Genomic DNA, 13569 nt, shown 5'->3' with positions numbered 1-13569 from the left:
CAATATAGCGTGCATCAAAATACCTTGTCTAAAGGGTAAGGTCAACCGATCATGAATGGTATATCATACCTTCAACAAAATCGGTTTTAGAATGACAAAGTTATTGAGTATTCAAATCTCATGTGTTTTCAGGAAGCTATCTTTATACGTGTTATTACGAGCAACGATTCAGATTCTCTGGAGGAGGCGATAAGACAACGAACCGCATTCACAAATCGCTTTTAAATTTGATTTTCTCTTTCTTGGTATGTTTGGCATATGAGGCTGATGAGACACAATTGTGTTCTTCGAAATAATCTTTGTTGTAGTGTTATAATAAACTATATAGAAACGATGACTTTTAGAGGATATGGGCCATCGCTGCTAAGTTATAATAAAATTACATCAAAAGCACACGAAAAAAGGAGATCTGTAATGTATATGCAGTCTTATCAATTCGAGATATTTGAGATTTAATTTGTCGGAAAAAACGCACGTAATTTAAATGTATGTGATGAATTTGATGATATCATCAAAAGACATTTATTGTTGTGACGACGGCAGAGTAATTAGGAAGATTCATTTTTCTCTGTTTGATGATGACCTTACTTTAGAGAAAAAAAACCAAAGAAAATAATAAATATAGCGTTATTTTTTGGCATAAAACCGTTCATACTTTTATAACATTAAATATACAAAGCAAAGAGAGAATTGTGAATCCATGTCAACCTCTCTCCTTTTGTGTGGTTATGACTGTATCTCATTTGTTGAAAACATTATTAAGAGACATTTAAATCCTATTACGGTCATGGTTATATGTCACCCATTTAAGATGAGACCAGTACCTTCCCGTTCGTCGGATTTTGTATCTATACCTTTATTTTGAATCTGTTAAATTTGACTAGAACACGATGTAGAATCGCATTTATGGGGGTTGGATTGCTGTCATCATACAGGCAAGCGCAAAATAGAAGAAATATTCCCCAAACTCCGATGAAGTATATAAGGATTGAGTTTTTGACTGTTCTGTCATATTCGGATACTTGACCGTCAACTCTCCAGCTGATTCACTCATGCACATCAGTTCAAAGGTTGGAATTAGTTTGAAAAAAGACCGAAGCCGAGTGTCTTGCTGGTATTTGCGGTGTATTGAGTAGTTCCATGCCAGTCCTTTCGATTCGAACTGCTTTAAATGTTCCCCTCTCTAAATCCACTCAGGGGTGTCGAGTTGCCCTCAAGAGGTCCCACGGAGTAGAATTCAACAAGGAAGGGCCAAAGACTGTTGAAATTTTAGTGACCTCTATAGACTCAAGATGTTCATTCTGTTTGTTTGCTTGTTTGTTTGACTTTATTTCATCACAAATTAAAAAAGAAAAAAAATGCTATCAGCTGTAACCTGGTTTTCAGCAAGGCCGCGTGAATATTTTACAAAACGCGTGTTTACAAACAAACGATGAATCAAAATAAATGTAATCAGAACGTGTAAAAAATAATAGTAACATGAAAAGTGCGTAAACAGTGTACAAAAGGAATAAAAATGAGAACTGAAAAATACAAAAGTTGGGGAAAATGGGCAATCAGAAAGCAGAAGAGGGTATAGGGGAGGAAGGAGAGAGGGAGGAGAGAGAGGGATTATGTCGCAATAAAGTGGGTTAAGAGGTTTCAAAATGGTGAATATGGTGAACGAGCGTTTAACGAGACACGGAGTGGACAAACAAAATGAATGACTTGTCTATGAGCATATCATTTGAACATACAACTAGAAATGTCGCTATGGCGACTGATGCCTCCGCCATAATGCATGATTCTCCCAATAGGTGTATAGTACAATGTCTTCACAATGTGTGATGACAGTTTCACATAACTGACAAAATACTGAAATGACACGTTTATCAGAAATATCTTGAATGTTCACTTTCCTTGAACTGGGTTTGCTATAATTGTCTAAGAGTGCAGGTACACATATTTGGGGAAATGAGGATTTTTACTTGACTTCTGACCGACCCTTTTATAAGTTTATGCATTGAGTAATTCTCAAGGTATGAAGAAAGAGTGTAATTACAGTACAAAATAGATTTTTGTTTGCATTTAAACCTGGCCTTTGACCCTTAACCTTTGACCTTTGACCTTCTGGCTGGAAATTTCCCAGAGAATCTCCATTAGGTAATACATGCATATATCAAGTTTTAAAACTAATAATGCAAGCATTGCATATACTAGTATATGACGAAAATAGTAAAATTTTGAGGAGTTGACCTTGACCTTTGACCCCTGACTATTGACCCATGACCCCTAAGTTCCCTAAATAATCCCTGCCAGTCAGTACATGCGTATGTACCAAGTTCCATGAAAATACATTGAACCATTTGCGAGAAAAGTGAAATTGTAACATTTTCACCTAGCCTTTGACCTTTTCACCTTTCACCTTATGACATGAAACTCTCTCTGGAGAATCTTTACGCAGTAGTACATGTCTACACTAAGTTTCAAGAAAATTCCTTGGGGCATTGCATAGATGTTGGGGAAATAGCAACTTTTTAGCATTTGACCTTGACCTTTTGACCTTTGACCTCTTGCCAATGTCAATAAAATCTACTCAACTAATTGCCCCTGTTTTTTTAGTGGTTGAGCGCACACGCATGCTGCACATGCTTTTGCTTGCTCTCCAAAAAAGCTTCTGATTGCTTTTTATTTTGACATTTCATTTGATTATACTATTACCACCATCTATGTAATAGTGCTCAGAAACTGCTAGACAAGTTTTATCAGTGAAGTGTCGGTTTTACGCAGTATTTTGATATATTCATTTCTGGATGGATTTGGATTTGGATTTGGATTTTGCTGTACTCAGTGTGCCCTGTGCTTCCTATGCATCACTGTGTAAGTAGCACATTCTACTATGTTCCTGCTTGGATGAACGTGAACATCTGGATTACAAGTCAGGCACAATGCAGCCTATTCATCTCAGAGTATTTGTTGCTCTTTGTCTCTGTGCTTTTCTGAGTGATCCAGTGCATTGCAGTGGCCAGTCTGCCCTACATCCTTTTCATCATGGGTCATTCACCAGAAGGCACTTTCTAAAGAGGAGAATTTTATACAGTCCAAACTGCACTGCCTCCTTTCAACTAGACATTCTCCATGATGGGTTGTTCATCCAAACCCAGGACCCAACACCCAAAATGGAGAGATATCGCCTGCGTCAGGTTGCCACGGCACATCTCAACATGGACAACGTCAAATCAAGTACACCTCAGGTGAACTTCTGCGATGGAGACATACCAAACTGCAACTCCCGCGAGACGTTTGCGACATCATCAAGTCTTGTGCAATTCAACGAAAGAGAACACGGAGAGGAACTCGAGGAGGCCGCAAGAAGAATACTGTCTCACGTAACAACAAGCCAATATCATCCTTGAATCTCCAGTTGTGTTCCATGAACGCCCAGTCAGTGTGTAATAAGACCGCTCTTGTTCAAGATTTCATCTGCGACAGCAATGTCGACTTGATTGCCATGACGGAAACCTGGTTAAAAGACACACATTCGGCAGTCTCTCGTGAACTTGTCCCTCCCAGATATCGTCTCGTTCATCGACCGAGGAGTGGGCGCCGTGGCGGTGGAACTGGCCTCGTCTTCAGAGAGACAATTGATGTTCATATGGTAGATGCTGGTGAGAAGGACTCATTCGAGTTCGCTGAGTATTCTATTTCATATCACACCTTTCATATGAAATTGATCAATATTTACAGACCGCCGTATTCAGAATCACATCCAGTGTCGGTTTCATCATTTGTACCTGAATTTAATGATTATATTCAGTGTCACTTGTTGTCGAATGTACCCCTGCTAATTACAGGAGATTTCAATATTCATGTGGATGTTATCAATGCTGAGTCAAGATCTTTTTCGAATCTCCTTGAGTCTCTTTGCTGCAGGCAATTGGTTGATTTTAGTACACACACACGTGGTCACACCCTTGACTTGTTGATTTGTCGGCAGTCAGATGATATTGTCATCGGCCAGCCCTGGCCACATGGTTCTCTGTTGTGTGATCATATCCCTGTTATGTGCTGTCTTAAGTCATACAAACCTCCATTGCCTTTCAAAGTATTGTCATTTCGCAGGTTGTCTACGATTGATATAGAAAGCCTAAAAACAGATGTTGTTGAAAGTGAACTGTGTAAGCGCATACCAAGTGATGTCAATGAACTGGCTGTATTGTATGATGCTACACTGAGTGACATCATTGATAAGCATGCACCTGTTGTAACAAAGAAAGTTGTTCTGCGTCCCCAAGTACCTTGGTTCACTGACACTGTCAGGGCCGCGAAACGGAAGAAAAGGAAGAGTGAAAAGTGTTGGTTGAAAACTAGGAAAGACATAGATTGGAATATTTACAAGTCAGAACGTAATTCTATGCTGTATTTGTTAAATGAAGCCCGCCGAAAGTATCACAATAATTTAGTCATGGAAAACAAAGACGACCAAAAACGTTTGTTTCACATGGTGAAGTCTTTGTTGAACATAGCCAATAAGCAACCTGTAATACCACAGCACATTGACAAACACACCTTTGTGAATGACTTAGGCAAGTTTTTTCATGACAAAGTAATGAAAATTCACGTCGACATTGAGTCAAGATTGAATGTGCTGAGCAAACCATTCACAGATTCTCTTCAAGAGACCTCACACAGTGCACCAATGTTCACAAGCTTTAAGCCACTCTCAGAGCATGATGTTGAAAAACTCATATCTAAGCTCAGTAAAAAGTCGTGTGCATTAGACCCAATGCCTACAAAGGTTCTCTTACAATGTGATAGCGCACTGATTCCTGTTTAAAATCCTTAATCAATTTCTCTTTGGCAACTGGTCAATTCCCCTCACAGTGGAAACATGCTTCAGTTAAACCCATTTTGAAGAAGGCTGGTATAGATATGGAGTTTTGTAATCTGCGGCCTGTGAGTAACCTGAAGTATGTATCTAAGTTGGTTGAAGGTGCTGCCCATCAGCAAATTGTTGATCACCTTAACGTTAATTCACTCCTGCCTTTTAACCAGTCGGCTTACAGACAATTCCACAGTACTGAAACAACACTGTTAAGAATAAAGATTGACATATTGATGGCTATGGACAATCAGAAAGTAACCATATTGCTTTTATTAGATCTGAGCAGTGCTTTTGACACCATAGATCATTCTCGCTTAGTGGAATCATTGAACACTTGCTTTGGCATTGATGGTGTTGTTATGAAATGGACCAAGTCATACTTAGCAGATAGATATCAACAGATCGATATACAATGTAGATGGTACTGGTTCAGATTTTTCCCAGTGCCCTCTGCAGTCCCACAGGGGTCTCGGCTGGGCCCTCTGTTCTTTACTTTATACACAAGTAATCTGATCAAAAATGTGTATGAAAAGTTTCCTGGTGTATCCTGTCACTGCTACGCAGATGACACACAGATGTACTGTATTTGTCGTTCACACCTGACGCACTTGCTCGGCAGCAAAGCATCACTCACATGGAAATATGTGTCAATTATGTACGTGAATGGATACTGCAAAACAAACTCATGCTGAATGACAGTAAGACTGAACTGTTATTGATTGGCACATCCAAGCAAATATCTAAACTTTCTTTTGATGGGATATCAGTTGGAAGTACCGTCATAAAGTCATCTTCCACTGTTAGGAATCTTGGAGTGTGTTTTGACACACATCTGAACATGGAAGCACACATCACAACTGTGTGTAAATCATCATACCATATGATATATAATCTTAGACGTAGCAGGAAATATTTTGATGAGAACAGTATGAAAATGATCGTTCAAGCATGCATTGTCAGTAAATAGGATTATTGTAATGGGCTATTATATGTACTCCCTGATTCTCAAGTTGGGCGCCTGCAGCGAGTCCAAAACTCCTGCGCAAGGCTTATCTGTAACAAACCCAGGTTTTCAAGGATTACTCCTCTTCTGAAAGACTTACACTGGCTTCCGATTCGTAAACGAATATTGTTTAAGATTTTGTTGATTGTGTATGAGTCACTCATTGGTCAAGCCCCCAGGTATATATCCGAATTATTAATATTCAAATCTCATAGACACACTCACAATTTGCGCAGTTCTAAGGACACTCTCCTTTTACAAATTCCAACATGTAAAACAAAAGTAACACTGGGAGACAGAGCATTTGCCTGTGCTGCTCCCAAACTCTGGAATGATCTACCATTACAAGTCCGGAAATCCCCAACCGTAGCAGTTTTTAAATCACGGCTAAAAACACATCTTTTCATTTGATTGTTTATTATCATCAAGCACATCAGAAGCTTTTGCAGCGCAGAAGAATATATGTCTATAGGTTTTGCGCTTTATAAATTGATATATTATTATTATTATTATTATTATCATACATCATCCTTGGACTAAGTTTGGTGAAAGCTGCTTCATCCAGTATTGAGTTATCACGTACACAGATAAATTTTAGGATTTGACCTTGATCTTTGACCTTTGACCTCTGTCTGATTTCACTAAAAAACTAATCAAGTAATTGTCCCATCATACATCATCCTTGGACAGAGTTTGGTGAAATTTGCTTGAGTCTTGAGTTATCGCGTAAACAAATACAATTTCATGATTTTACCTTGACCTTTGACCTTTGACCTTTGGCCAATTTCACCCAAAATCTAATCAAGTAATTGCCCCATCATCCTTTATACTTGGACCAAGTTTGGTAAAATTCCAGTTAATATTACTCAAGTTATCGAGTAAACGAATGCGGATGGACGTACGTACAGACGTACGGACGTACATGTACGTACGGACGGACGGACAACCCGAAAACATAATGCCTCCGGCACCACTTCGTGGCGGAGGCATAAAAATTAACTTTTGAATAGAAAGTGTTGCAATCATATAGCTCTTTTCTTTATTTCTTTCTTCCCCAAATTTTTTTTTAGCTCTCCATGGGCTATTTTGTTGTCTCATTGTCAACATAGATATGACAACTTATAATCTTCAGCCATAATCTCGTTTTATCTTAACATTTCTCTCATTATCGTTTACACAAACAATGTTAATGTTGGAGTGACTGCCACCTTAAACATTTAAATTAAACTTGTTAAGAGTACCCGACACAGAATGAATATATCTCTCATCCGCTTGATATTAAATATGTTTTTTCCCCTCATGAATCTAAACCTAGGAACTTTGTTCTGTAACTTTTGTACAAACAATTGTTGCTTAATCAGAATCATAGTACAGGTTAAAGCGTCGTTTGTCTTGGCTTTACTTTTGTCATAAATAATTTGATATCTTTCTTGTCTTAAGACGTATAGGGAGATTATCAAAAAGCTTAGAAGATAAGTATAATGCGCTTTTTTTCTATAGACAAAAAAAAAAACGCAAACTGGGCCAAATGCGCGGCCAATTCTAGTCTGATTTCCAAACCCTCTGCCCGTACTATTTCGCTATTCATGATATTAACCCCCTCAACGTCGAAAACTAGTATAGTTTAAGGTGGTTTTGTCCTGCAAAGGATTTTTCCTTCGGCAAAGGCCTTTGCCCGAACGGCGACTATACCAAATTGCGTTTGTTTACAAGCAGGGCGCCACTACGACAAAATATTGAAAGGTTTGAGCCCGGCAGTGTAAACGGATAAAATTGCGGGGCTCGGCCCAGCCCCGCACTGTAAACGGGGTCTTAGTCTGATAAGAAAGAGTAAAATATTACGAGTTCAACGGTACAATTTTGATCGAAATCAGGTGAAAAATAGGGAAGTTATGACATTTTGAAGTTTCGCTAATTTTTCTGGAAACAGTTCTTGAACGGTCAATATGAATATGCAAATGACAAAGTGAGCATGTCATCCCTTTACAACTTGCTATACAGTTTGTACATTGAATATTGAAATTTCCAGTTTTTCATTCAAATGCAATTATGCCCCAGGAACAAATCCGGTGCATATCTAACCGATCATTATTCTGAAGTTATTGAACCAGGAATAGCATCATGTTTCAGACTTCAATGATAGAAACATTGATTTTTAGTCATTTCTTTGTACACGATCAATGGAAAATTGTGAGGGTAAGGCATGGTTAACTCACTCGTTTGCATATTCATACCCACTGTATAAGAACTGTTTTGCAGAAATTAACAAAACTTCAAAATGTCATAACTTCCTTATTTTTCATCCGATTTCAGTCAAATTTTTACCATTGAACTCGTGAGACTTTATTCTTTCTTATTAGACTAACTTATATTTGGAATGAATTTCCCCTTTAAGTGAAGAAACCTGTCTTATAATTTTTGAAGCTTCGCTAGTTGGGAAGCATGTCCAAACATCCAAAAGATCTATACTACTTACAATAGTTCAGCTGTGGTTGAATCAACGTTTGGTAGGCCTACAGGATCAATGAATTTCTCCTATCGAGGTACATGTAATGGCTGACACGCTTTACCGAATGAAACTTTTTTTATCTTAAAGTCTTTTTCTTCCCTTCTCCATTTGATTTTTTTCTGGGGGGGGGGGGTCACGTCAGAGATGAATCAGCGTATTAAGCTGATATAGGGTACATTCATGATCACTGTTATAGTTCTCATTCATATGAGGAGCAAAGGACTATTTTTACTTGCTCATTTCACTGCTACTTCTAGAGATCTTTAAATGGGCTCATAATTAACATGCATATTACCCTTGCTGGAGAGCAAGACTCCATCACAATGTCATTCCCCATGACCGTTGGCCTGTTTGTAGGGTCTATGACATGTTAATGAAGCCTCGAGATAGGGGCTCTGAGAGTGATTATATAGGACGATAAAGAAACTATACAGTGCACTCCCGTTATAACGAAATGCTCGGGACCGGCAGTTTTCTTTCGTTATAACGAAATTTCGTTATAACCGAACAAATACAATATGTAACGAAAACAAGAAAACCACGTATATATATCATATTCTGTTTGCTGAATACTCATCATACACTGGAAAGCTATGTGAAATGTGATGGGATAACTGTATCACAATAATAAACGCAAGTTCCCCTCAGAAACTGTGCATGACACAAAGAGCGAACACACAGTGGTGTGAAGCGTTCACCCAAGCAGAGAAGCTATAAATGCTTGTTCCGCTACGAATTTTCGAAAGCAATTCGCATTTCGTTATAACGGAGCACATTTCTTTTGTTTTTCTTTGTCTATGGCGCTCGGAAAAGACTTCGTTATAACGGAAATTTCGCTATAACCGTGTTCGTTATAAGCGAATTTTTTACCATAGACTTTAATGGTGATAATTTTGGGACCAGAAGATTTACTTCGTTATAACGAAATTTCGTTATAACCGTGATCGTTATAACGGGAGTGCACTGTAATGCAATGCAAACGCATCTTTACTTGTGTGGATACATGACACCCTTAACATCGCTTATGTGGCTAAATGAATATCTCGATATATTATATGTATATGCCATTATCTAATGATGATTTGTACAATATTTTTTCTTTTCTTTAGAGTAATTTGGATACGCTCACAAAAAATAATAGCGTCCAAACCAAGATTCTGTAAGTGACATCATCTGGGCTCAGGCAATCTTTGCTAAAGTATATAGGGCCTATACTAATATGATATGAGACTGAGCATATTCTGCACGTTTTAATGTTACACTGTGTTACAAAAGATATTGCATGGATATATACAAGTCATTCATTAGTAATCCGAAGCGAAATAACAGAAATATTATCTTGAAATACATGGCACAAAGTTCGTTTTTCTTTTGACCACATAAGTAATGATCAGGTTGTTATGATTCAATACAAGTCAACAAGCATTTGCATCGCGTACAGTCCCTTTCATGAAGATTATTTTTCCCCCACAGTCACGCATTTTGCCCATAAATGTAGCAGCAAGCTCATTTACATTCATTGTGCTTCTCTTGAATCTCTTTTCAGATTTGTGTGGCCAACAATAGCTGGATAGGAGGTAAACGTTAAGTCGTTCCATGAAGACAAAGGGAAGCAGCCTTGGAAACCATATAATTATATTCTGAATGTACCTGCAAACAAAAAAGAGGTTCTTTCCACCCAGTGATTCTCGCGTACAAAATTTTTAACTACAATGTATATAACTCTTTGCCTGTCAAGTTCAGATTCAGATTCATTCAGACTCTTCTTTATTGATCTATGATAAGTCTTATAGAAATTTTGTTTCCGTTGACACTATTGTACAGTAATGAAAACACGTCTCAAATCACATCAGTTAATTGTTTCAAAGACAGTTACAATAAACGTTACGAACAGATCATGTAGCAAAAAAAGCTAGAGACTAGAGGAAGGAATCAATTGGGGAAAGAAGGGTCTGCAAATGGAAAAAAGCACAAAGAAAGAACAAAATGAAATTGAAAAATGAAAAAGCGAATAATAATGGTAATAATGATAATTTTTAAAAAAAAAATATATATATATAAAGTGGTTAGTCATTTCCCTCCTGGATGTTGAGGCCATGGGGTTGGATGGTGTGAAGTCGTCTCATCCAGAGCTTCTCTCTGCTGGTTCTGACTGTGTCTGGACGAGTGCCTAAAGATTCAATGCCCTGTAGAGTCATATCAGTGATGGAATGATCGGGTAGATTGAAATGGTGGCCCACTGGAGTGTCGAGCTTGGCTGTGTTGACAGTAGATCTGTGTCCGCAGAAGCGTCTTTTGAGTGTTGTCTTGGTTTCCCCAACATACTGGATTCTACAAACTCTGCAAGTGATGAGATACACGACATTAGTGGTAGTACAAGTGATGTTTCCCTTTGTGTGGTGAGAGAGGCCGGTAGAGTTGCTGGTGAAAGAGTCACTCTCATGGATGTGTATGCTACAAATGATGCACCTGCTGGCTGAACATTTGAATGTGCCATGCTGTAAAGGAGAAGAATTGTCAGTGAGGGAGGGTACTTCAGCACGGACGATGAGATCCTTGAGGTTGTGGGGGCGCCGGTATGCCAGGATGGGAGTATCTGGGACGGCCTGCAAGAGACGATCAGAGGTGTGAAGGATATGGTGATTATCACGAAGGATATTGTGGAGAGAGGGTAGATTGGGGTGGAACGTGGTCACGAGGGGTATTCTGTCAGTGATGTCCTGCTTGTTTGTTTTCGGTTTGAGAACTTCAGATCTGGGGAGAGAAAGAACTTTGTTGATGGCTTGTTGAACTCTCCTGGTACCGTAGCCCCTGGCTGCGAGATGTCTCTTCAGGTTCCTGGCATGGAAAGAAAACTCAGAATCCTCAGAGCAGATACGGCGAAGTCTGAGGGCTTGACTGTAAGGGATACTGGTTTTGCAGTGGCGGGGATGGCAGCTGGCTGAGTGAAGGTACTGATGGGTATCTGTGGGTTTAGTGTAGAGAGTGGTGGTGACATGGTTAGACTCCTTCCTAACGGTGACATCAAGGAAGTTGGTCTCTTCTTGGGAGAAGTCGGACGTGAATTTGATGGTTCTGTGGAAAGAATTGATGTGGTCAATGAAAGTATGGAGGCTTTCTTCCTCCCTGGTCCAGATGAAGAAAACGTCATCGATGTAGCGCCACCAAATCCATGGAAGACAGGGGGCTGAATCTAACATCTGCTGCTCTAGCTTGGTCATGAAGAGACAGGCGAAGGAAGGAGCCATCCGGGTACCCATTGCTGTGCCAGATACCTGTAGGTAGTGCTTGTCCATGAATGTGAAGTTGTTTTTCGTCAGTACATGTGACATGAGGGATTTGATGTCAGATATGGGGGGGGGGTTGGAATGGCCGCTGCATGTCAAAGCCTCACAGGAGGCTAGAATACCTTCATCATGGGGAATATTGGTGTAGAGAGAGGAGACGTCGAAAGTACCGATGATTGCTGTCTCGGGTATCTGGTCCTTGATGTCATCGAGCTTCCTGAGAAAGTCTGGTGTGTCATGAATGTAGGAGGGTGCGAGTGAGACAAGAGGTTTAATGTGGTGATCAACAAAGAGGGAAATGTTCTCTGTTGGGGAACCATTTCCAGAGAGGATGGGACGACCAGGATTGCCAGGTTTGTGGATCTTGGGGAGGAGATAAAATCGGGCAGGTTTGGCATTAACGGGGGAGAGAAATTTGTGAGCCTTCTTGGTGAGGTGTTCATGTTCCTTCATGTCATCGAGTGTCGACTGGATCTGTTGGGAGAAATTATCTGTGGGATCAAAGTCAAGAAGTGTGTAGTTGGAAGGATTGCGGAGATGTTTCATGGTTTCATCGATGTACTGCTGGCGGTCCATTACTACAACAGCTGATCCTTTGTCTGCGGGCTTGATGATGATGTCCGACCTGTTTTTGAGAGATGAGAGAGCCTGGCGTTCTTCCTTTGGGAGATTGTCATGTGATGCAATGTCGAGGGTATCTGCGAAGTAGACTTGAGATGAGACAGCTTCGATGTACGTTTCCAGGGAGGGAACTCTATTCTTGGGGGGAATCCATGAGCTTTTTTGATGAAAGGGCTCAGGAGCAGAAGGGGGTTCATCGAGAAAAAACTCTTTGAGGCGTAACCTGCGGTAGAAAGAAGAGAGGTCTTGGCTGAGTGCTATCTGATCGACCTTGGGTGGAGTGGGGCAAAACTTGAGGCCTTTTGAGAGAAGAGACGTTTCTGCTTGAGAAAGGGGAGAAAAAGAAAGGTTAACGACAGAAGTGGAGGATACATCAGTGGATGTGGTGTGTCGCCTGAATCTGTTAGACCGTTGACGTTTCTTCGTGAAGTTGCCTATTTTCTTGTTCCTGCGAGCAGTGAGGTCAGACACATGTTTTGAGAGACAAGATTCAATTTCATCATTGTATTTGAGCCACTGGGTGTCGGTACAGCAAGAGCGAAGTTCACTCTCCAGTCTGTCGATGTCAGCTGAAGAGGAAGTGAGAGAGGCGGCACACTGTTCGGAGAGAATGTTAATCAAGCGGATGGAAGCTCCACGTAGAGTCTGGTTCCAGCGTTTCCGTAGTTCAGGCGAGAGTGTTCCAAGAGCTGGAGTGCAGTGGAGTTGGAGGCCTGTGGGTATCATGCGGTTGAGGGAGTAGAATCTGTAATTATCCTGGTGAAATGAGAATCTGAGGGCCTTGAGCTTGGTTTTCCTCAGTTGATGAAAAAGAGATAGATGGTTAGCCATGGTAGGCAGAGGACAGAGAAGAACAATGATAGCCAAACAAGGGAAGGAGAAATACATAACCTGTCAGAATAGAGGGAAATTCAAAAAAGGAAACAAGATAGACCTGTAAGGCGAATAAACCAAAGGAAAAAAGGTAAGTACAGTCGGTCAATGTACAGGCCAACCTGTGCTAAGCAGAAAAGTGAGTGGAGAGAAAAGATAAAGGGAGATGAGACAAGCTCAGAGACAAAGGCACGGAACTGAAGAGAAAAATAACAGGGACGGAGACAAACACCTGAAAAGAAAGTAAGAAATACGTTACAAACAAATACCACACTGTAGAAACAAAGATACTACAAGTCGAGAAGTGGGAGGGAAACAGGGCAAGGAAGGAGACTGAACTGGAACAAAGCAATAAAACAGTTAAAACAATTAAAACAGAACAGAGAAGACAAAGAGGATAAGGAGGATCACG

The 13569-nt window shown here is 40.0% G+C and overlaps 1 protein-coding gene across 1 annotated transcript; it reads right to left on the bottom strand.

Annotated features, from left to right (window-relative positions):
* Positions 1-3505: 3505 nt before the first annotated feature.
* Positions 3506-13115, bottom strand: LOC139719651 (uncharacterized). The gene is made up of 2 exons (XM_071631059.1): positions 11180-13115; positions 3506-3609 (listed from the first exon to the last, which is right to left on the bottom strand). Exons 1-2 carry the CDS (start codon positions 13113-13115, stop codon positions 3506-3508), a joined length of 2040 nt encoding a protein of 679 aa, XP_071487160.1.
* Between the last annotated feature and the right edge of the window lie 454 nt (positions 13116-13569).

The sequence above is a fragment of the Diadema antillarum genome, unplaced genomic scaffold, assembly GCF_040938485.1.
Source record: "Diadema antillarum isolate AM-2024a unplaced genomic scaffold, OU_Dant_1.0 scf00000009, whole genome shotgun sequence".
NCBI lineage: Eukaryota > Metazoa > Echinodermata > Echinoidea > Diadematoida > Diadematidae > Diadema > Diadema antillarum.
Note: the sequence above shows the minus strand (reverse complement) of the source record. Positions and strands in the feature narration are given on the sequence as shown.

Excerpts from the sequence above, each read along its gene's own strand:
- LOC139719651 (XM_071631059.1), bottom strand. The coding sequence starts at position 13,115 with ATGGCTAACCATCTATCTCTTTTTCATCAACTGAGGAAAACCAAGCTC. Across the intron at positions 3,610-11,179 it reads TCTCGCAGCCAGGGGCTACG|ACGAGGCCAGTTCCACCGCC; the intron begins GTACCAGGAGAG and ends GTCTCTCTGAAG.